A 25,016-nucleotide genomic window follows, 5' to 3' on the forward strand; every position below is an offset into this window, starting at 1 on the left:
ACAGCTTCTATTGTAATTTTGTTTTAAAATAAGCCTTGAGAATGAGTAATGGTTTTGTGCATACGACAGGACATCAGAGAATCGAGAAAAAAAAAAAAGATAAGAAATCAAACCAATTTTTTTTATATATAATCCAGCAGTATTACTTTGCTTTCTATGTTGACGAGTGAAGACAAGGCAGTATAAAATATGGTTTTAGAAATCTAGAATCCAAAGAGGTGGCACTACAGGCTTCTCCCATGTATGACGCAGTGCCTTTTTCTCACAAGATAAACAAAATAAGTAGAAAAGCAAGGGCGAAGCTTCTAAGACGAATAGAATCGATCAAAGTAGGAATTGATGTTGAAAGGAAGAGAGTAAAAACAGTGACAAATCGAAGCCAAGCAGTTTACGAACGGTGCGAAAGAGTTCGGGAAGAATATGTTTTGAACCGGCTTTTTTTACCGTTTGGGTCATTGTTTTTTAAATAAAATCCGTCGGTTTAACCTGTTTTGACCGGTTTATTTACACAGACGATTCTATATAAGAACCGAACCGGACAGATGATCGAGTCTGGTTTTTTCTGATCGGACCGACCGGACCGGTCCGGTTCTGATAACACTGTTAAAATTAACTTCATTATTCAATGGTCAACTACATGGATCATTGGAAATGGTATGGCCACTTCTTACTGGTTTGATTCATGGTCGGGTCGCGCACTAGCAAAAGTAGGACCTCGACAGCCTCGACTGAGACAACCGAACATATCACTTGGAGATGCGGTCGCCATAGCTGAATTTTTTGACCCTGAAAATGACAGTCTGCAAGAGGTCCAGTTAAGCAGTGAACTAGATCATGTCACATGGAAATGGAATAGCAAGGGTGTATATACAGCCAAATCACTGTATTTCACTATGATAGGCGCTGGCAAGGTGCACTGGCCTTTTATGGAAGCATGGGACAGCAAGGCACCCCCAACGGTGAAGATCTTCGCAAATTTGGTGTTGCAAGACAAGTTACCCACTCACGAAGTAATGCAGAGACGTAGGATGAACTGTGACCCTCAATGCGTCATGTGCAATAACTGCCCGACTGAATCGGCCGTTCATTTACTATTTCTATGCACATATGCTACACATGTGTGGTTTATTATATCAAACATGCTAGGATATAGAATAATGAAACCGAGATGGTCGGTACAAGAGATATGGCAGGGACGAGGAACTGTATCAAAGCAACGATGGGCAACACATTTCATGTGCACAGTGTGGGGAATATGGAAGCAAAGAAATCATGTGGTCTTTGGTGGGAAGAGGCTACATCCAAGGATGCTGGCTGAACAGATTATACAAGATTGTGGCCTGTGAACACGGCATGGATCGATGAGGGATATCTTGTTGTTTTTTGTCTTTTGTATTTTATTAACGAACTTATTTTTTTCCTAGATGGTAGTAAGCAATCCTAATATGGATTGGCGGTGTTGTATTAGACGTTTTTTACCTGTTCAATTTTAATTCAAACTTGATAGCTACTAGCAAGTATTTTCAAAAAAGAGAGAGAGAGAGAGGGGGGCCGGGTTAGCTAAGATTAAAATGGTAGTTCCCGACTCTTGGTGTTACCAATTTGTTTTGCGGTTACAAAGTTCAAATAGTCGATATGAAGTGCACAACATATTCTCCATATTAAAATGTGCTTGGAGACCAAATTTTATATATTTTTCAAACTTTTTACTATTTTTTAAAGTTTTTTGAAAATCATTGTTTTGAATATAAAAAAAAATCTGAAAAACAGTTAGAAGTAGTTTCCAGGAAAAAAGAAAATATCGGAGACTAATTCGCCTTTTTAGGAATATCTCTAGCTGGTTTTCTTCGAGTTGTGAAAAATTGATTATGTTGAAACAAGTAAAATGATCTAATTATTCTAATTAAATAGAAGATAATGACAGAAAAAAATTCTTCATATATAGCCTTTTTTCAGCTAAATTTGTTATAAAAACAATAATTTTCCGAACAAATTTTCTGAAAAAGAAAAAAATCATGTACCCTTTTTTTTTCTGATTGAATGTCTTATTATCAATAATTAAAGATCTTATTATAAACATTCGATTTTTGAAATACAAAAACCTTATGGTACACAGATCTTTGAGCTTGGACTTACAATTTGAATTAGGCATCCCAAAGGTTATAATTAGGATAAAAAACTTATGTTGTTAGCATGGATTTGAGGCAAGAATATATGTGTATTCTTTGTAAAGCAGATTTTTTTTTACACTTTTGATCTAGGAAAAAATTTCAAGCCTAAATTTATATATCTTTAAAAGAGAAGGGATCCTGGAAATTCTAAAAGTTTTTCATTGGTTTTCCTAATTTTCTTGATAAAATTATTTTTTATTTGTTTTTATAGAAGGCCACTTGGAAGTCTGAGCTATCAATAGACACATCCTTGGTCCTTGCTGTACTTTCTTTTTTGTGATCATACAACAAAAAAAATGCAATATTTATAACTCATATGAAACATTCTTGTTTGTTAACCTCTCCAACTATATTAGTACAATAAATCAAGAGTGAGGCTATGGTGCTTTGCATAGCGCATAATGGTCTGTAGTACAAATCAATATCTCTGTTTCAAAGTCTAAAAAGTCGATCTGAAATAATCGTTTAATGTGATTTTCATAGGAAAATATACTTGCAAATTAAATTATATATTTTTTTGAACTTTTTTACTATCATTTTAGATAGGTAGAAAAATCACTACTTTTGAATGGTCTAGAATTTTTAGATCAAGTGATTTTCAACTTATCTAAAATAATAATAAAAAAATTCTAAAAATTGTAAAATTTAATTTACAAATATATTTTTGTATGGAGATAATGTCGAATGGTTCATATCAATTGTTTTCATTTGATAATGAAGATATTGATTCATAGTATGAACTGAATAATGCGCTATGGATTAAAAAAAAAAAGAGTAATGCGCTATGCATAGTATACCATATCCTCACTCATAAATCTAACCTATACAATTCCATCTTTTTCCACCTATAAAGTCAATTTATCCTAATTTTTTTTTGCCTGAGTCCTCAATATGTGCATATTATAATCGATTATGAAAACATAGTGACATTAAAAGAAAGGTATGATAACCTAGTTGACATAATGATGTGCCAAAAAAAAAAAACTACATATATTTTCAACTTAAATCGTGTATTAGAGGAGACAGGGATTTAAAGGGGGTCTAAGGGTAGCTAAGCCCCTCAAGTTTAAAATAGTTGTCAATATTATGTATAATTTCTGCTATTAATAATAAAATTCTATATTTTTTCTATCATCATTAATAAAACATTTTTTAATTAAGACAATAAATATGTCTTGTTCTAAATATATCTTGTCGAATATTATTTTTTTATTAAATGTAGCTAGCCCAAATTTCTGATTCAGCCTTGGATTATTTCTTCGATTTGTGATTGATAAATATCTATAGATTTATACCACCACTTGAATTTCAAAGTGTATATCTTTGTGTGCAGCGCCTGTCTAAATAATATTTCACCAATTAACAACATACAACAGTTCTTCTTCATCAGCTAGTGCCTCCTCTTCTAGTGTTATAATCATTTCTAATTTCATTTAGTATTACTATTTCATATCATGTTAGTATGCTTTTTTAGACTATGATGTTAGATGTTTTTTGCGGTTAGATGTTGATGGACTGTATGCTAGTTTTTTTGTAGACCTGACTGATATATGAACTCTTTCGTTTCGTAATGAAACTGGTGGTAATACCACTTTTGTCAAAAAAAAAAAAAAAAAAAAAAAAAAAACATACAGCAGTTGCGGATATGTGATCAGGAGAATGTAGGTCAACTGAATTCTATTCTTATTAAAAAATCAGAGAATGGTTTTTGTACTTTTTGTCATTCTTTAAGAAAACTTGCTATATACATAATTTGACCTCCATATTTTGTGATAAAGTTATGCAATTTGACCCCATATTTATTTTGATGATAAGTATTAATGTATTATTGTATTAATAAATATACGATTTTAATTAGCAAAATATTTTTTTTTAGAAGTAGTGGGAAAAATTCACCAATTTTATTAATGGAACCATTCAAACAGGATACCACTATACCAGTACCTGACAAGTGTACGGTTACATATAGCGCTAGAGTTATTACAAAGTTTCATTTCATGCCATCACATATAGAACAAAAAGGCATGCATGAAACAAACCAAAACATCACATAATTAACCTAATTAATAAGTCCAAACATACTAAACATCACAATATCAACCTAGGAAGGTAGCCAATAAAAAACTTGCAAGATAATATCCAATTATTATAGATTTCCTAAACATCTTTATAGAGCAGCATGATTAAAGGTCTTCACTGGCCTCTCTCCCATTTGAGAATTAAATAGGCAAATTATTAACATCTCCTAGTAGAATAAGAGATAACTTAAAGAACGATTTATCAGATTTAGCATTTATACCAAAAGGAAGCTTATGTTATAATTTGAGCACCTATCTTTCTAACTGATGTAGCTGTATTATTAAAGCATAAAGCATTTCTGTTAAGCTCGTGCGGGTAAAAAGTGACTATCTGTGAAGGTGTACCGACATAAATTAAGGTGTTTTTTCTATTAGTGGCTGAAGTATCAGCGAGGGTATACCGACAGTATATCTCGTGGATACTGTCCCATTCTTGTAGAATTGTCCACGAGACAACTCTAATTAATTCTGCTAAGTACTTGTCTTTAAAGGGTATTAAAGCATCTGTAAACCATAAATCTTACAAATCATCGCAATTATAAGTAAAACCGTTAAAATTAGATATCCATTCTCAAATTAATATACACTACCCAAGGACAATTGACAAACAAATGAGTTGTGTTTCTGGTTGGCCACATAAAAAGCAAGCAATACAACCTAACCATCCTTTTTTAGATAAATTAACCTTAGTATGTCTTTGTGTTGCCTAACCAACCAAAGAAACCTTAATTTTAAGTTGAATTTTAGATTTCCATGTAACATAAAAAATGGAATTTGGAATGCCACCAAAATCCAAACCATGTATGCAATGAATGAACTGAAAATTGCTTATAATTAGCTGACCATCTTCAGACAGTCTATCTGACCGAGTTGGATCTAAAGAGAACAGATATTTGTTGTTGTAATAACAACAAATTCAAGTTTTGACCTAACACCTTAATTAGCTACAGCAGCCAATTGTACAATTGAGAATAAATGTGAATATGCACTGCAGAAAGCAGTCTCTAATCCATCTATCTAACCAAAAAGGTTGTTGACATATCATTCCCAATTTAATTAAAAAAATATATTAACCTAGCCTCCATTAAAAAAAATTCTGCATATACTCCTATTTAATTACAATGGTCCTTCAACTTTTGTATTGTATGAGGCTATTAGAATTTTTTTTTTCTGTATTAAAAATAAAGGTCCAAATCCAAATATATAAATTACGCAAATAAATTAATATGAAAGCAATTTTTTTCAACATCAGTTTGATACTTCCTCTCCGCCCATGGTATGATACTGGACATAAAACCACTTGAAGATCAGCTTGATAAACCAGGCTATAAGCTTTGAGTCTAGCTAGAAGGAATTTTGTCATTTATGAGGCGCATCTTTTTCATCAAAAAGAATTGCGTTATCCACCTTTTTTTAAAGGAAAAAAAATGTGCTATTAATTTTGCCTAAGAAAGTTGCTCCGGATTGTCACATTAATATATGCCTCTAAAATGTAATTCGTTTTGTTATTCCTAGTTGTGCTATATATTTCTTTTAATGAGGAAATCAAGTTTATTAAAAATAAAATTGATTACATATAATATAATGAGGAATTACAGGGCTTAATTTTTTTTTGCAATTATTGTGTCATCAATTTTTTCGTGTTATCTTGCAGGCGTGCATCTGTTGCATGCAGCTTAACACAAATTTATATATATATCTTTTGCATTTCTACTATGATAATTTAAAAAAAGTAAAATGAAACTGACATTTAATTAATTTTTTTAATCATCATATAAATTTATATGTGCTTTTATATTACATGAAAAATATATATTATTTAAGTAGTACATAAAGTAAAAAAAAACACACACACACACATATTTTTTGCACTCTCCTACTCCATAAAATTTTCAGGTGCCCATTGAAATGCATGAATTAATATCATTGGTAAAGCATCATCTCTGCAGCAATAGCATAGTTAGCTGCATCAGTAAATATGAATCCACCTCAGACAAGAAAACAGCACCCAACAATTATTTGTATAATATCATTCAGTAAAATTTTGAAATTCCAAGAAAAAAACTTAAATTTTAAGTTCATTTGATTAAATCTCTCTCCCTTTTTTTTCTTACTGCAGGCTGCAATACCTCAATGAATTACTTCGTTTGTTTATGCCAGGGAGTACGGATTGCATGCCGATGTAATCAGTACAGCGTAAGAATTTTAACTACAAATAATCTTTTTACTGGTACTTTCTTTTGTTTTTTACTTTCTCAATTTCTGTAAAACTAAATTCTCTATCTTCCTTTGAAATTTTGCAGGGTCATTTTTGGAATGCTTGTGTCACTACCGTTGCTGGTGTTGTACTATATACTTCTAGAAATTGCTCGTTAAATTAACTGTCTTAATTTTGACCTGATCGCTGATAGAAAAAATTCAGTGCAGAGTGCAGCTTTTTTTTTTCTTTTCTTTTCTGAATTGATGTTGTCATGTCATAATTTAATTGGTCATGGAGTTATGTTGTCCTTCAACTCTTTCTTGCATTTGTTGAGACGTATCAAATGTTAAAAAAATTTTTTGAAGAAACTTTATTGACTTTCTTAATTTCTTTCTTTTAGTCTCTTAAACGGACGCTTGTTCTCCAAATTTATTGATATATATGTACCGATCTTAATTAAAAATAAAAAAATATTGGGTGAATTATGAACATGAGTGACACAAATCCATGAATTATGAGAATTAACTACTCTGATTGGACACCTAATTAAAATTAATTTATCTAAGAATGTATCATCATTTAATTTATGTCATCAATTTCATCAAACATAACTTCCTTTTATTCCAGCAACCACAACATTTTCATAATTTATCTAAGACCGCTCATATCTTCGATATGTCAATATCACACAAAAATACAAAACTGTTGCAACCACAAAATATATAATCTCTAAGCAGCCTACTCAAGCCTACTCATCTACATTATAACTATATATAAGTTTTTAATGTTTTGTATTAATCTTTGAAAATATTTTTGTTCTCAACACTTGCTTAATTATCATTTGTCACAAGCAATATTACCAGATGTATCAGAAGCAACGTTAATCATGTGACTAAGTGAAATGCCAGCTATTTCATTACTAGCTAACTTGCCCATTTGCCAATCTCATAATTCTTAAGCGGCACCACCGTCATCAAAACTTCAATCAAGAATTCAAGATGGATTGAAAAAGACTTGTTATTGACAGAATATATATTAATGGAAATGAAATCATGCATTGCCATTTTGTTTCCTCCAATAACCCAGTATTTATTTTCAGCTAATCTAATTAAGCAAAATAGTCTAAGAAAATATTTGAGAAAATAGACTAGCAATAATCAGTTTTACTGGATACAAAAGAAAGAATTGAAAAACACATGCAGGACCTTCAGAATAATTATAAATTAAATATATTGTTTGTATTAAATGAATAATGAAAGTGTAAAATAAGTGACTATATATCAGCATGTATACAAACAGAGAAAATGAAAGACATAACATAATCATTGTAAGTTGTTAGGTCACACTAAAACTCTGTGATAGATGTAAATACAATTGATGTGTGATAACCAATTAAAACTGGACTGGGCTTGCTTAATTCAGTTGTTAATTGGGCTAATTAGGCTTAAATAATAAACCTAAAGGCAAAAGATTGAGGCGATCTTTACCTTGTTTTCCGATGAGTAATAGAAGGAGAATGGCCTGAAATTCAAATTATTATCAAAGACTTAGTAGCCTACAACACACTGCCTCAGCGAATCTCGATTAGTGTTGAAATGACAGCAATAGTACATTCAGGATTCAATCGAGGGTATTCGCAACGGTATCGTCGCAGATATTTCAGTTGATAATATCGACACACTCAGTAAATTTTTTTTTTTGTGGGTTTACTCTCGTGAAAAGTCACGTTTTATCCTCGCAAATATTATTCCATTTTTATAGAGGAGCTCTTCTACAATTTTTCATTGAAAAGACAAAATAATTACTGCTAACTTCTCGAGCATATCACTGATAAAGTGAACAGTAGTATTTACTTTTTATTTTTTTTAGATTCTAGTTATCTGATGTTATATGTTTGGATTTTTTTTTTAATATTACTGTTGAAAAAATCGGCAAAATCCACTCTTTGAGTATCTGAAGAGGTAAAATACTCTTAGCTGAGTTAAAATCAATTATATATGTTCCTATGTAGTCTATTTTGAGATTCTTGCATGTCGGATTGAAACGGACGACTCGTATTTTATTCTAGCTCCACGGAGTATTACACTGGATCTGAATTTTGTTGGAAACCATAATCTGGCGTTACTTAATTAATTTTTAAGAGCATACTAATTGCTCTGGAAACCAGTATTATATTATTTATTTTACACGGAGTCTGGAGCTAGCCGTTTGATCTACGCTGGATTTTGTTAACTACATACTTCCGCCCAAGGGAGCATTCAGGATTTCTGTGTGTCAGAGTAGGGCATTAATTGGGTTTAAATAGCTAATCAAGTTCAAACCCATTAACTTATCGGGTACACAATTGCAACTCAATTTCTATAACTATGTTTATTAAAAATATGTTATAATCATGAAATCGATTGACACTGTATTGAATTTTTTTCTATGCTAATTAAAAATTCGTTTGACACAGTTTAAAGTGGAACTGTTATTAGCAAATTGAAGTTAAAACTTAGATAAAAATTTAACCGAAATATATGTATTGAATAATAAAATGTTCAAAAAGTTTTGCCAGTCCATTTTCTTAGAATTGTAATGATAGGTTTCACCGTCAGATATTCCTTGTTATCTTCTTCTCCCCCATTATATTTATGAAATATAGCATCAGTCATAGAAAAACAAAATATGCAAAATCAAACAAAGCACGGAAGGAATCGGTTCAAGAATCAGACTAGCTCAGGCTCTAGAGTTAAGCACTACATTGTTCCAGAGTAGGCACACTGAACATTTAGTATTGGATCGAAAATAAAAATTCAAATCTAGAGGTAGGCACTTGCCTACCCCAATTCCTTCTTGGATCCGCCCATGCATGCTTTTGCCTAACGCCCGCTGCTCGGATAGCTCAACATGAGAGCCCACCAGACCAGGTTCCTCGAGAACCAAAAGCTTCAAACTCCCTCATGTTTGAAATTAAAGAAGGGTACCTCCGCCTAGCTAAAGCCATCGGAGATGCCCGGTAGCATGTGGTTCTCTATATATAGCCGCGCTAGGAACTTTCTCCGATAGGCGCGTCTTCCTTGCTAACTAGTGACAAGTCCAACACCATTTTACTCCAAGACCCAAACTTTCCCCATTAATTTAAGGCTGCGGCTTATTTTAATTTTATTATTATTTTATTTTATTTTATTTTTTTTGGGGGGGGGCGGGGGCGGGGGAGGGTGGTTTGAATATTAATGAAGTAAAAAACTATTTCAAGAAATATGGGAATTTGTTTAGTATAATAGAAATACACAAGGATTAAGGATACATTATTTGTATGTAACAGCTATTTAAGCATTTCTTTTTTTTGAGGGTAAGATGGCAACTTGCCATCGTACGATTTTCATTGATACGAAACTTATTTACAATGCCCAAGTAGGCAAATGCTGAGTAAAAGATAAATTACACACTAAATTTTTTATTGAAAGTTGGCTCCCTTAGTCCCCTTTATTTACCCTAGTAGTGGTCGATCCACTGTCTAATCTCTCTTCTCGTTTCATTAACCAGGATATGCAATGGCTTCGTCCTTTGATTGAATATCCTGTTATTCCTCTCCCGCCAAATAGCCCACAACCCAGCCGCCCATACCGTATCCCAAATTTTCTTTCGAGTAGCATCGAAACCTCGGGAAACTACTATCCATAGATGCACGTGCGAAATAGCACCCGCCACCAGCCGTTCACCATTGAATGAATGTAGAAGAGCCCGCCAGTATAGTGCCGTATATGCACACTCCCAGAACATATGAACATCCGTTTCGAGGACCGTACCGCCACACAAGACGCAACCCTGAGTTGTCTGACAACCTCTGTGCATCAGTATCCCCCTAGTTAGGAGTTTATTTTGCAACAGAACCCACAGAAAAACCTTCACCTTTGACGGGGAATTGATTGCCCACAACCTCTTATGGAATCCCCATACTACTCCCGTGTGATGTAATCCCCTGTAGGCGGTTTTCGTGGAGAAGGCACCCGCGGTCTCCCACCTCCATTTTAATTCGCTAGTGATCGGGTCAACTTTCACCGATACCTTGTAAAAAGGCATTAGTTTCTGCAGGTCCTTAATGAAAAAGGAGATGTTAAGTGGGTCTGAGATGTTTGTGAAATCCTGAATACCATACAAGCGAGACAGCGTGACCGCCCAGCTGCTCTGTCTATCTGAGTGGCATGTCCAAACCCACTTTGTTAGTAGCGCATCATTCTGTGTCTGGAAGTTAATTAATCCCAATCCCCCATTTTCTTTCAGAGCACATGTTTTCTCCCAATTGACCAAACAATTGATCGGTTTGCACATCTCATGCCCCTTCCATAGGAAATTACGCCTTATTCTATCAATTTTTAAAAACACCCACTTTGGAATTTTGAGCGCTTGCATGTAGTGCAATGGTATCGAGGAGAGCACAGATTTGATAAGTGTGAGACGCCCACCATATGACAGCAGTGCAGATTTCCAACTTGCAACTCTACTTTCGACCGCCGCAATCATAGGCAAGTAATCCGCCTTTGTTGGTTTCCTACTTGATAATGGTAGACCCAGATATTTTATCGGAAGTTCCGTAGCCGGGCAACCCAGAATGTTCTCAATTACTCCTCTTAACTGGTTTGGTATTGCAATTGGGACGAATGAGCTTTTATCACTATTTATCTTCAAGCCCGAAATTTTTCCATATATCCTCAGGATGAGTGCAATGATTTTAAGGGTTTTCGGATGTGCCTCTGCAATGATGATCGTGTCATCCGCATATTGAATCGGCTGCGGTGCTATATGCACCGGTTCATGCATTAAGCTGATGGAGTTCTTAATCAGCCAGTTCAACGAATCCGCCACAATTATGAATAGCATAGGAGAGAGCGGGTCCCCCTGCCTCAAGCCTCTTGCATGTGTGAAATAGTTCGTCGAAATTCCGTTGACCCTAATCGTCGAGGATGACGTTTTTAGGATCAGCAGAACCACAGAGATCCATTTCGGGGGAAATCCCCGCTCAATCAGAAGGTTCGTAAGAAAACACCAACTCGTCGTATCAAACGCCTTTTCAAAATCCACCTTATATAACACCGAAGGAATTTTCCTTTTGCTACAGGAGGTTAGAAATTCACGTGCCACAAGAAATGATTCTATTATCGATCTACCTCTTACAAAGGCTGTTTGGTTGTTGGAGACAATAGCACTGAGGTTTGGTTGCAGTCTATTCGCTAGGATCTTCGTGATAATTTTTACCGATGTGTTTATAACACTGATCGGTCTAAAATCCCCGATCCGCTGTGGGTTTTCCTTTTTCTTAATCAACGTAATCGCCGCTCTATTGATGCTCGAAATGTCACTTCTGCTTGCGTGCACCCTCTGAATCATCCTGACGAGGTCCGGTGCTACAATTCCCCAAAATTGCTGATAGAATTCAGACGGGAAGCCGTCCGGCCCACTTGCCTTATTTTTTGGTAATTGCATGATTGCCGCCTTAATTTCCTCAGTTGTTATTTCATTATCCAGACCCATCAATGCCGATGACAAGCTAGGTCCCACCTTCCCTGTTAAGTCAAACGGACCCGTTTGGTTGCATGTTTCTCCTAGCAAACTCTTGTAGTATGAAAAAATTGCCCGTTGTAAGTCATGCTGAGCTATTTCAGACCCATCCGGGTTTTTGAGTCCTGTAATAAAATTTGTATTTTTCCTGGCATTTGCCGAGGCATGAAAATACTTTGTATTTTGATCCCCCAGCTGAAGCTATTTAAGCATTTCATCATATATACGTACTAATTAACAGCTATTTAAGCATTTCATCATATATATGTAACAAAACTTTTGAAAGGGAAGAAGATGCAAATGTTTCTCTTAATTCTTGCATCGAGCATCGCCTCAGGCATCATATATGCATTTAATACAATGCTTGTTATGATTGCTTCCGCTTCCAATGCTGGTAGTTTGGTTGTAGGGTTCGTGTACCAGCTTCTCTTCCAGGTGGTTACCTTGTACTATATGATGGCTATCACGGTTCTTTACTATGAGTGCAAACAGAGCAATGAAGATGAGTATACCAAATTAGCCACTACCAGTATAGTATAGATCAGGGCCGGTTCTGAAGATTTTGGGGCCCAGGGCGGGAGACAAGTTTGAGTCCTTTATATAGGGATGTAAATGAATCAGATATTATCCGATTTCTTTCGGATCTGAATCCGAAAAATTACTTAAATTATTTGATCTGTATTCGTATCCGAGACTATTGATATTTGTATCCATAATAGTGTTCTAAATAGCTAGCTATAGCGGTGCTATAGCTTTTTCGGACCATAAACGCTAAGCTATAAGATAAAATTACGCTAACTCAGCTATGACCGCTATAGCTATAATAGCTGATCGTTATTACCGCTATATGAGACCCGCTAGAGCTACCGCTATGCTACATGGGTTTTTTTTTACAATTTATATGAACTTCTATATTTCTATTCTTATTTCTAATGCTACATGGTCTTCTACGATAAGTATACTAAACCAAACTATATGCTTCTATTTTTATTTGTGATTTATTATATTATTCTATATCGAGAAATATTCAAATACTAATTCTTCATTTTGATTGCTCTTTGCATAGTATTCATTTGTAAAATTATTATCGTTCATTTCAATTGAAAGCTACTTTTGATTATTGTTATAATATATAAAATATTTAAATATGTATATTTACTTCATTTACCTTAAAAAATTAATTGCTCTTTGTCTATTATAATATGTAATACTATGAAGTATAAACTATTAAATAATGTTACTTTTTAGATTTTTTTTTTCTTCTTATTTGCGTAATTGATAAAAAAATATAGACTTAGATTAGTTGTCATTTAGTTGTTACATCAATTCTCTAATATTGATTATGTTGATAATTAGTAGAAATATATAATATAAAGTTTGAAAAGGGAAAATCGCTATGTATGATAGCTTCCGCTATAGCTACGCTATTCACAATAGCCTTTTTTTTTGGTCTCCCCGCTGTGCCGCTATAATCGCTATTTAGAACCTTTCTATATTCAAAAAAGTTATAACGGATAAGGATACAGTTTAATAATTGACTATTTGTATCCTCATTCGTATTCGTATCCGAAAATTTACAACGGATAAGGATACGGTTTAATAATTAACTATCCATAACTATCTGTATCTGACCATTTACACCTCTACTCCACAAGAAATGAGTTGTTAAATACCAATAATTTATTACTTATATTTTAGCTACATGGTATTGATATATGATCGTTAATGTAGCTGGTTCAAGACTCTTTTTATTTTTGTCCTACGTGCTTAGAAAAAAAACACTATTGATCTTGAATTGATATATTCTGATTAACAATATAGCATTATGAGATGAATAGTGACTAACATTTTGGATGAAAAAAAACTATATTAGTAATTTTTTTAATTAATGAATGAAAAATTTATTATAAAAAATATTAGATCTAATTAATGAATGAAAAAACTATATTTAGATATTATACTTTACTAAAATGTATATTCGTAATTTTTTTAATTATCAAAATTATATTCATATCCGTCTGATATATAATTCGTATTCGTATACATTTAATATCCGATCTGTATCCGTATCCGAGACTATCCATATTCGCATCCGTATTTGAAAAATTACAACGGATAAAGATACAGTTTGATCACTATCCAATCCGTATCCAACCAATTACACCCTTACCTTTATATATATATATTATTTTATTAATATGCCAATAGATCATTCCTATTTATAGAAAAGTTTAGAGCTTTTATATATATAAAGTTTGATTTTTAATATTTTATTTATTTTCAATATATATAAAAATAATTTTTTTGTAATATATACATACTAAATTTTTTTTGGAGCCCTTTGGATCCTGGGGCCCGAGGCCATCGCCCTAGGTCCCCTGCCCCAGGACCTGGCATGGTGTAGATAACAGAAGATTTTAATGATCATTTGTGTCTTTGTGTGGTGATGAAGTTTGTATATCATGTATATTTGTTACTATATATAATATGTGTTTAAATAAAGAATCTGGCTTTTGAATTGTTTGATAGATTTTGTTTGATGCTTTACTTTGGCTTTCCATTTCTATCAAGAAAATGTGGAATTGACATAGGGTGCAAACGGATCGGATAGTGGTAAATCATATTCGAATTTGTTTTTATTTTTCGGATATGGATATACGGATCAGATATTAGACAGATACGCACATATATATATGGATCGGATATCGGATATCCGTAGATATATACATAAATATTTATATATATATATATATATATATATATATATATATATATATATATATATATATATATATATATATATATATATATATATTAAATTATATGGTATATATATATATATATGAGATAGGCTACGGTGAGTTGCGAAGTAAAACGCGTTTCTACTTCACGCCGTATTTTTATTTTGAAAGCCCAAACGACCGATCCGAACCGTTAGATGTTTAATCCATATTGAAATGTGCTTGGAGACCAAATTTTACATTTTTTGGAATTTTTTTACTATTTATTAATCATTTTTGAAAACTGCTGTTTTGCTGTGAACAGTAAAAAACAGTAAAATTTTGTGAACCCTCAGATCAGCGGCATTCAAAATTGCTTAATAAATAGTAAAAAAATTCCAAAAAATGTAAAATTTGGTCTCCAAGCACATTTCAATATGGAGAACAAGATGAACGGTTCGGATCTACGTTTTGAACTTTAAAATCACAAAATATGAGCGTGAAGTAAAATAGTCGCTTTACTTCGCAACTCACCGTAGCCCAGCTCTCTATATATATATATTATTCGGATACGGATAATTATAATTCAAAACCATATCCATATTCGTATCAGTACGGATATTCGAATATCCATTTCAAATTTTCGGAAACGAATCCGGATATGTTCGGATATTATCCGATCCGTTTGCACCCCTAAATTGACATGAAAAATAATAGTATGGATTCATTTTCAGAGCCGTTACTATGGACTTTGTTTTCAGTCAATTCTCCCGCAATTAAAATATTTTCCCTCAAATTCATCGCCTTAACCAAATCTTTTCCTGGAATAAATTAACTTCCTAATTATTCCTCAGTTATAACCACGATCGCGTCAACCAAATCCTTATTTCTCACTTCAAGCCACAACCAAATGTCGTCTTTAAAACTTTGTAATTTCTCTGTCCTCTTCGAAAGCAAAATGTTGTTAAAGTTTAAAAGGTTTAGTGTTGAGACGTATTATTTGTAAATGCTGTTAAATATGTATATTAAAAGTACAATTCTCAAATTGCCGAATAATTTGCCAATTCGTTATGGTAGAATGAATAATTCGCCGATTCCACTACATAAAATAGCCGATTCTGATAGAATAAACTTCGATTTAAGTAATTAACTCAGTAAATTGGTTATATAATAATTAAACTTGGGTAAGACCAATTTTTATTATTATTATTTTTTTTATGATTATGAAAGATGACAAAAGATGACCTAAAATATTTTCAAATTTCTTTTATTTTGAAGTCATTTTTTTGCCATCTTTCATAAATCATAAAAAATAGTAAAAATAATTTAAAATAATAAAAATTGATATTCCACAAGTTTAATATATAACCAATTTACTAAGCTACTTAGATCGAAGTTTGAATTTTAATTATATGATAGATATTTGAGTCCGTAGCACAAATGATCTTGTGTTATCCATAGAAACCAAACCTTACTCATACATTATAATTAACTATATATAAATTTAATGTTTTGTATTAATCTTTGTAAAAAATTTTGTTCTCAATATTTGTTTATCAGTTGTCATATGACAGATATATCAGAAGCAACGTTAATCATGCATGTTACTAAGTAAAATGCCAGCTATTGCACCACTAGCTGACTTGCCCATTTGTCAATCTCAGAATTCTTAAGCGGCGCCATCATAGTCAAAGCTTTTATCAAGAATGCAAGATGGATTGAAAAAGACTTGTTATTGACCGAGTATATATATATTAATGGAAATGAAATCATGCATTGCCATTTTGTTTCCTCCAATATCCCAGTATTTATTTTCAGCTAATCTAATTAAGCAAAATAGTTTAAGAAAATATTTGAGAAAATAGACTAGCAAATAATCATTTTTATTGGATACAAAACAAAGAATTAAAAAGCACATGAATGAAATATAAATATATTGTATTTTTTCAATTAATAATTAAGGTGTAAAATAAGTGAGTATATTATATAGGGCTGTCAAAAAAGCTTGCTCGATAGTGGCGAGCTGTTAACGAGCCAGCTCAGTTCAGGCTCGGACCAAAATAAACAAGTTGAGCCAGAGGTCAGCTCGGTCCATAACCAGCTTGGCCCATTAGCTGATTTTTGTGTTGATTTATATGTTGTATGAATTTAGTTATATGAATTGGCTTGGTTGTTACATGAATTTATAATATTTAGTGGGCTGTTGCATGAATTGACTTGGCTGTTGCATGTATTTATAATATTTAGTGGGCTTAGTTGTTGCATGTATGAATGAGTTTTCTTATTTTATATTTTTGAATTTGTATAATAGCAGCCCAATAAAGCCCAGTGAGCCAGCTCGTCAGCTCGCGAGCTAGCTCGGACTGGCTTGTTACAAGCTGAGCCAAGGCTTTTGGCTCGGGAGACCTAGGTCCAGCTTGCTCGGTCCAAGCTCGGGCCAAAATTAACGAGCCAGCTCATTTACAGCCCTAAGTATATATATATATATATATATAAGCATGTATACAAACAGAGAAAATGAAAGAAATAGCATAATGAATGTAAGATCACACCATAATTACTACCAAACCAAGTAAAATAAACTCTGTGATAGATGTCAATATATACAATTGGTATGTTCTAACCAACTAAAACTGGACTGGGCTTTCTTAATGCAGTTGTTAATTGAGTCACTGCGGTTTAAATTTAGCCCAACAAAACCCAAAGGAAAATGATTGAGGCAATTCTACCGTCTATATTAATTATTAAAAGGAAATCATTCTGATTTAATAGCACAACCTTAATTTTTTCTTAAATGCTACAGTAAAAAAGGGTAAAAGTACATCAATCAAATTTTAATATGGAGAGATGCATTTTTGTATTATTTTAATATTTCGTTGTCAAAAACACAATTTTAATTCACTGGGCAACAAACAAGTGAAGTATTTGTACATGAACAAAAGGGATGAAATGTTACCTGACAGATTCCAATGTTATATATTTAAACAGTGGTGGTTACATCTTACAATCAGCAAGTAATAAAGAGCCTATACAACTTCTAGAGAATAGTGCCTTTTGCATGGCACTGTTGGTCTGTGAGATTCGCAAATTAAACCTGAATAATTCTTTTTTTTGGTGATACTGAATCGAACGTTGAATTATTAAGTTGATCGAATTTTGATTGAATTATGCCCAAATAATTCGTGAATTTTATTAATTTTTTCTGAATTTTTTCCAAATTTTTCCCATGACATTTTTTTTTGCTCTCTTAGCAGGGCTGAGATCGCTGGTCCGGATAATTCCGAATCATTCCTAAATTATACCCGAATTATTCCTGAATCACGGATTTTTGACCTCGCCTCGCCGAACCCGAATAATTCATTTGTCACTATGGTTTTTATCATCTGCCATAAATCAAGCCCTGTCTGGTCAACTGAATACTGTGGTTACCATCATTATTCTAGCTATACCCCATATGAGTAACAAGCAGTGTCCATACCTGTGTAGCAAATGGGCACTGAAAGAGTAAGTGTAATGCTGTCTCCATAGCACAAGTATTACATACGACACAGCAGCTTATCATTAAATCCCAATTTTTGGGAACCATATGCAACTTTTCTTACATTACTGGTTTGTTTCCTCCAATGTCTCAATTTCTCTAAGATTAATTGATGTACGTAAAAGAAATATTTGAGAAATGATTAATTGTTTTTAATTGTTGATGAAGAGAAAGGAAGCATCTACAGGTGTGTATATATAAACATGTGCTAGGCCTCAACTCTCAATCAAGCCTAGCAGCTCTATTTGAATGAATCTATTTGGTTAAATCAGCTCCATTCCAGATCCAATGGCTAGGATCAATTGAGGCAATCCATGCCTACATCTTCTGATGAACAATATGGAATCGAAAAATGAAAGTCTTGGAAAGTACTTGCCTAATTTCAATTGTTGAAATGTGAAGCAGTACATACCTAATTTAGTAAAAAAATTAAATTAGTAATTTGTCTGAAAATATCACATTATAAATTTTTACAATTATTTTGCAAGTGATATATATGAGCATCTTCATCCTTTTTCTTTACTAACTTAAAAAAATTGCAACGTCAGCGAAATTTGAAATTATAGTAATGAAAATATTCTGAAATTGTTTTGTAAATTGCTAAAGTACTAATTTTATAAATAGATTTAACTTTTATAATTACAAGAATAAAGATGCTCTTTGGTTTAAAATTGCCATGAGTGCACTTTTTGATTGTTAACCATAGGCATCTGATTTTATTTTAATTATAAAATGTTCTAGATAAAATAATGGAGACAACTTCCTTACTTAATTCAAGGAGTTAGCATTTAATATGAAAACAATTAACACCTATCTCATGTGGGCTATCAATTATATAAAGGAATTGCTAAAAGAAAGATAAAGGCATTAATTGTTTCAGCGTATATATGCAATTCTTCTTAGCCAAACAATTCATGGTTATTCATTTGGATATTATATTATGATAGATGGACAAAATTAAGCAGCCTACTGTATTCAAACAATAAATTATTTTATGAAGCACAAAGTATATAATGATAAAACAATTTTTAAGCTCAGACCATATTCCCATATTGTCCATGTTATTAAATATTGTATACATAAATGTAAGTTTTATATATGTTGACCACTAATTACTATTGCAGAACCTCGATCGCTATCAAATTATTTGACAACAATCTTACAATAATTAAATTATAAGCCTAGCTTTGTATTCAAAGCCACAAAAAGTTGAAATTTGCCACAAGCTAAGTTACATTTTATAACAACAGATAAAATAAAAACAACAGAGATTCAACCAAGAGAGACAATGAGTGGGGAATTAATGGAGGTCAAGATTGGGGGTTTAAATAGAGTTGAGGCTGGAGCACTCCTCTTGCACAATGACCAATTTGCCCTCCAATAAGTGGATGAGAAGCATCTCATAATATTCAGAGAAGGTTAATTAGTAATTGTACACTAAGAGTGGTTTGCATAGACCAAGAATTCAAGAAGAAAATCCAATAGGCCAAGACTCCTTTGACTATTCAAAGTCTTCGAGTAAGGGGAGGTAACACAATTGGTTAGAAAAAAAGTTTTAAAATTGTTGGTTATTTAAAAATTGAGGGTTTGATTTGTCCGTCACTTCGTAATTTCTTTGAAGATTTAAAACAAAACAAAAAAAGACTATTCAAAGTCTTCCTTCTCCAACAATTAATTCCCACACCTCCTCACATGCCATGGTAGAAATTTTCTTGAACCATAGCCCATTTTGCGATATCTTCCAATTTTAGTTCTTTATGTAATTAATTAATAGCTCATTATTTAACCATCTTATTTATTAAATAATTGAACCAATTAATTGATTTCTTTCATGTGTGTGTGGAGAATTCAATTCATAGAGTTATATTGTCATGTCAAAAATAAATTGATCAAGAGTTATGTTGTAGAAACAATTTGAGGAAACTTTATTTTCTTTTTTTATTTATTTCAATATCTTAATAGGATGATTGTTCTTCAAATTTGTTGTTATGTTATCTTAATTAAAAAGATAAACATATTGGGTTGATTATATGAACATGAGCTAGTGACAAAAATCCATGAATTTTGAGAATTTGATTAATCTGAGTGGGCACCAAAAATTAATTTATATAAAAATATATAATTATTTAATTTATGCAGTAAAATAAAAATATTCCAGATACTGGCAATGGTACATCTTGTACCAACTACTTCCTTTGGATAAGTCATAGCGCTAATATGAACAACACGATCGGTATCACACAAAACAAAATCAACCACAAGATAATATCTAAGCAACCTACACATCTCCAATATAAACATATAGAGCTGTATTGTTTTTTATTAACCTTTGCAATTTTCAGTTACCACATGACTTATTATCTTGAGCAATATTACCAGATACACCAGAAGCTAGCATTGTTTGTCAATGACTGAGTGAAATGCCAGCAAATGCGCCATTAGCTGACTTGCCTCTTTGCCAATCTCAATATTCTAAAGCAACACCGGCCACCATCATCAAAGATTTCATCCATAATTCTCGAAAAATTGAATACAACATGTTATGAATCGAGCATATATTAAAGGAAATGAAATTCATGCTTCGGCAATTTGTTTCCTCCAATATTTCAGTATTTCTTTTTCAGTTAATTTTAGCAAATTATATTTATGAAAATTTATATTTGAGTAACTAGACTACCAATAATCATTTTTAGTGGATACAAAAGAAAAAAAAAAAACACACACACACACAACACCCGTCTAATAATCAGAAAATAGATTGGTTTTCTCCAATTAACAAGGTACAAAATAAGTGAGTATATTGAATAAGAAGAGAAGAGAAGTCAAAGAAATGGCAATAATATACGTTGTTAGCTCACACCAAAATTACAACCGAACAAACTAAAATTCTGTGATAGATGTCAATACAATTGGTATGTTCTAACCAACTAAAACTGGACTGGGCTTTCTTAATTCAATTGTTAATTGTGCCACTGCGGTTTAAATTTAGCCCATCTAAACCCAGGCAAAAGATTGAGGCGATCTTTACTGTGATTTCTATATCCTTTCTTTCACTATCTCGGCCTCCACCTTCAAATATTTACGAAGTACCTTTAATTCGAATTTTGACAAAAATATTATTTTTTGTCATTCTCTCGATTACATGCTTTCGTATGCTTCTGATTTTTTTTTTTTTTGGGTATTAATAATACATTATCAATTCCTTATATAACAGCTACTTAAGCATTTCAGCATATATACATAAATGTACTCTTGTACCTCACATGTACTGGTAGTTTGTACTGTAATTTCTTTATTAATCGGTTTAATTCTCCTTATATATAATTAATTTTCTTTTCTAAGGATATATATTCTTACAAATGAGTTGTTACGATAAAAAAAATTGAATAAAAAAACATGAACTATATATTCTATATAAATAATCATACAGGGGGGGAATAATTGAACTCGATCTTGCTATTGTAGTGTTAATTTGTAATATTTATATTCCTTGTCAGAATTACGTATGGTTAAACCTTCTAACCTTCAATCAAGTACTATGCAGTATGCACCCTATTATACAATAATATAAAATAATTGTGATCCTTTTGTGTGACTTCTACCTTTTAATTTTCAAAATTTGATAAATATTATTTTTCCAATAATTTGGACCAAGTATTGGAAAAAACGAGAGAAGAGCAAGTATTGTTTCTCAGTGACTTCTATCAGACATTGGAGGATACCAACTATTGAACCATTGGGAAAATAATTGCAAGTATTGTTTGTAAGTGACTTCTATCAGACATTTTTAATTTGCATAGAATATGTGATTGCTCAAGAAACCAGAATGTGAGAGATAGTTCATTCATTAATAATTGGTATCCTCCAATATCTCCATTGAAAAAAAATTCAATGTAATAGAGAAATATTAGAGAAACAAGAGATGGTCATTATTGCATCTTTGATGACTAAAAAGTACATAATTTCTTATCTAATAATCAGAATATATATGTTCTGTTCTTCTAATACTGAACTGTGTATCTGCAAAATATATATAACAATTAAAAATAAGAGAAGCATGATGATATAAGGTTTGTTAGATCACACCATATTTGAATAAAACAACTAAAATATGTTCTGTTTTTGTGCTTGACCTAAATTTGGACTCTGCTGTTGGAGCATCTACTTCACAATTGCATTTTTTTATAAAAGATGACTTGGGAATTACAATATAAATTGCAGTATGTTGAAACATTACTTTATTATAAGTTTACTTAATTAACACTATGCCTGAAATTATCACATCAATCTTAATAATTGGTTTGAAATTATAAATTGCAGATATATCAAAATTAAAATTATCAATTGTACCAATGTAAAATTTAAAATATATATGTCGGTTGCCAATCATATATGTGTTATAATTGCAATTTCAATCATACGGGTGATGGTATAAATAGATTTGGAAAGAATTGCTAAACAGTACTAATGCAGCAAAAATGTACCTGTTTATAATTACATAAATATGAAGATACTTTTTCATAATTGTCAAAACTTCAAGCCTCATAGTTCTATTGGAAAATTAATCTGATAATGAAAAATGTTATCCTAAACCCTAAACCCAAATTTAATTTAAGTCAAAACTTCAAGTGTCATAGTTCTTTTGCAATGAAAGCTGATATTAATTTTTCTAACGTAAAATTCTGTAGAATTAGAGGTCACATTTACATTTACATTTACAGATAGAAATGTCATTAATCTTAACATTCTGTTTCAAACCAAAACCAAGCTTTCATATAACTAGATACAATTGAATTTTCCATTTTAATTTGGAAATTAAAAATTCATTTATTGATTAATTTATTTTCAGTTGAAAACTGAGACATCATATTGCATGACCATCAGTTTAAATAAAATATATATATATATATATATATATGAGTAGAACTAGGGTGCTCTTAAGCTCACCAACGTTTTGGTGAGCTTAACTCTAAAACTCATCAAATCGATTTCAAACGACGAATCCGAACCGTTGAAACCCGCCTACCTTACGTGTGATGCATCTACATGTGAAATTTTTAAACATTCGAATTAATTTAGTATAAAGTCAAGCGGTCAAAATTAGAAGGTTAATAAATTAATTTTAGTGCATTCATTTTTTGAACGTTTTTGACCGCTTGACTTTATACTAAATTAATTCGAATGTTTAAAAATTTCACATGTAGATACATCACACGTAAGGTAGGTGGGTTTCAACAGTTCGGATTCGTCATTTGAAATCGATTTGATGAGTTTTAGAGTTAATCTCACCAAAATTTTGGTAAGCTTAAGAGCACCCTAGTTCTACTCTATATATATGAGTAAAGCTAGGGTGTGACATGCTCACCAATAAAGTTTGGTGAGCATAACTCCAAAAGTATATCGGATCGACATCAAATGTCGAATCCAAACCGTTGAAATTCATATACTTCATGAGTGATGCGTATACATGCAAAATTTTGAAAGTTTCGAGTTTATTTGCTACACGGTCAAGTGGTCAAAGAAATAATAAAAATTGAATATATAAAATAACTTATAAATTAACTTATAAAATGTTCATTTCTTTGACCACTTGACCGTGTAGCAAATAAACTCGAAACTTTCAAAATTTTGAATGTATATGCATCACTCATGAAGTGCATGGATTTCAACGGTTTGGATTCGACATTTGACGTCAATCCGATATATTTTTGGAGTTATGCTCACCAAACTTTCTTAATGAGCATATCACACCCTAGCTTTACTCCTATATATATATATTCATCTTTTGGCCCCTGTCTGATGTTTTTGAATTGGAACTATTAACCATTAGAATTGGAACTGTGCTTTTACATGCCATGAAAGCTGAAATTTTTTCCCTAGGAGCAACAATTGCAATGCAAGCATTAGAAAAAATAACTAAAGATGATGGCATGATGCAATCCCAAATACCATATGTTGGGGAATCATAAAAGGCCAAATAATTACGCCTTATCTAGAGATCAAACAATTACATTTCATCTAGGGGTCAAACATTTACACCCCGAGGAAGGAGAAACAGTTCCCCACCTTAACCTAAGGACCATCCTATGCCAAAGAGACCCAAAACATAAATCTTAAGTGTGGAACATAATACCTGATTCCATGTCGTTTGTCATGGAATAAACAAATCCATAGCAGAGCAAGCCGTCTCCGTGAGCACGAGACAAGTCTTCAATTGCAAGAAGTCTTTCTCGCCTTTTGTCATCGGGTCGACGAATAAGTCTTCCAAGACAGCAAGCTGTGGCCCTTGAGAAATCCTCTCCAAATTTTCCTAATAGATTTCTCTTCTCTATTCTTTGATGGTGGAAGAAAAAGAGAAGGCACACAGAACTGTATTTTTCTTAAGATAAAAACATATGTTTAGTTTCTGTGTTTTTCTTTGTTACCTTGTGCCTTGGGGACCAATCCTTATATATAATAACCTTTATAGTTATCTGCCAAATTGAAAGAGGTATAATTAACTGTGTGAATGCATCGATATCCGTGCGGACAACACAAGCCTCCATAAAGACAAATTTCTGAGTTGCAAATTTCTAAATCAGTCCATCAATGATTTGATATTTGCCTAAATTGTTCTACACATTTATGGACCACATCCTAATGAATATATCAATTGTCTATTACCTTATTTGATCACTTTAATTGACAATCATATATGACAGTAAACAATGCATAATTAGATTACATATATGCTCAATGTTGGCATTAAATCCAACGAGGTTGGCAATA

At 32.3% G+C, this 25,016-nt stretch overlaps 1 protein-coding gene and 1 long non-coding RNA gene across 2 annotated transcripts; both read left to right on the top strand.

The window, feature by feature from the left end:
• Window positions 1-656: 656 nt before the first annotated feature.
• Window positions 657-1,346, top strand: LOC144545685 (uncharacterized). The gene has a single exon (XM_078294235.1). It carries the CDS (start codon window positions 657-659, stop codon window positions 1,344-1,346), a length of 690 nt encoding a protein of 229 aa, XP_078150361.1.
• Window positions 1,347-12,259: 10,913 nt separating this feature from the next.
• Window positions 12,260-14,516, top strand: LOC144545844 (uncharacterized). Its single transcript, XR_013508605.1, has 2 exons — window positions 12,260-12,540; window positions 14,405-14,516. It is a non-coding gene; the product is annotated as an uncharacterized LOC144545844 (long non-coding RNA).
• The last annotated feature ends 10,500 nt before the right edge of the window (window positions 14,517-25,016 follow it).

Source organism: Carex rostrata, chromosome 28 (assembly GCF_964058835.1).
Source record: "Carex rostrata chromosome 28, lpCarRost1.2, whole genome shotgun sequence".
Taxonomy (NCBI): Eukaryota; Viridiplantae; Streptophyta; class Magnoliopsida; order Poales; family Cyperaceae; genus Carex; species Carex rostrata.

Bases quoted from the DNA above. Each gene is read 5' to 3' on its own strand.
- LOC144545685 (XM_078294235.1), top strand. From the start codon at position 657: ATGGCCACTTCTTACTGGTTTGATTCATGGTCGGGTCGCGCACTAGCA.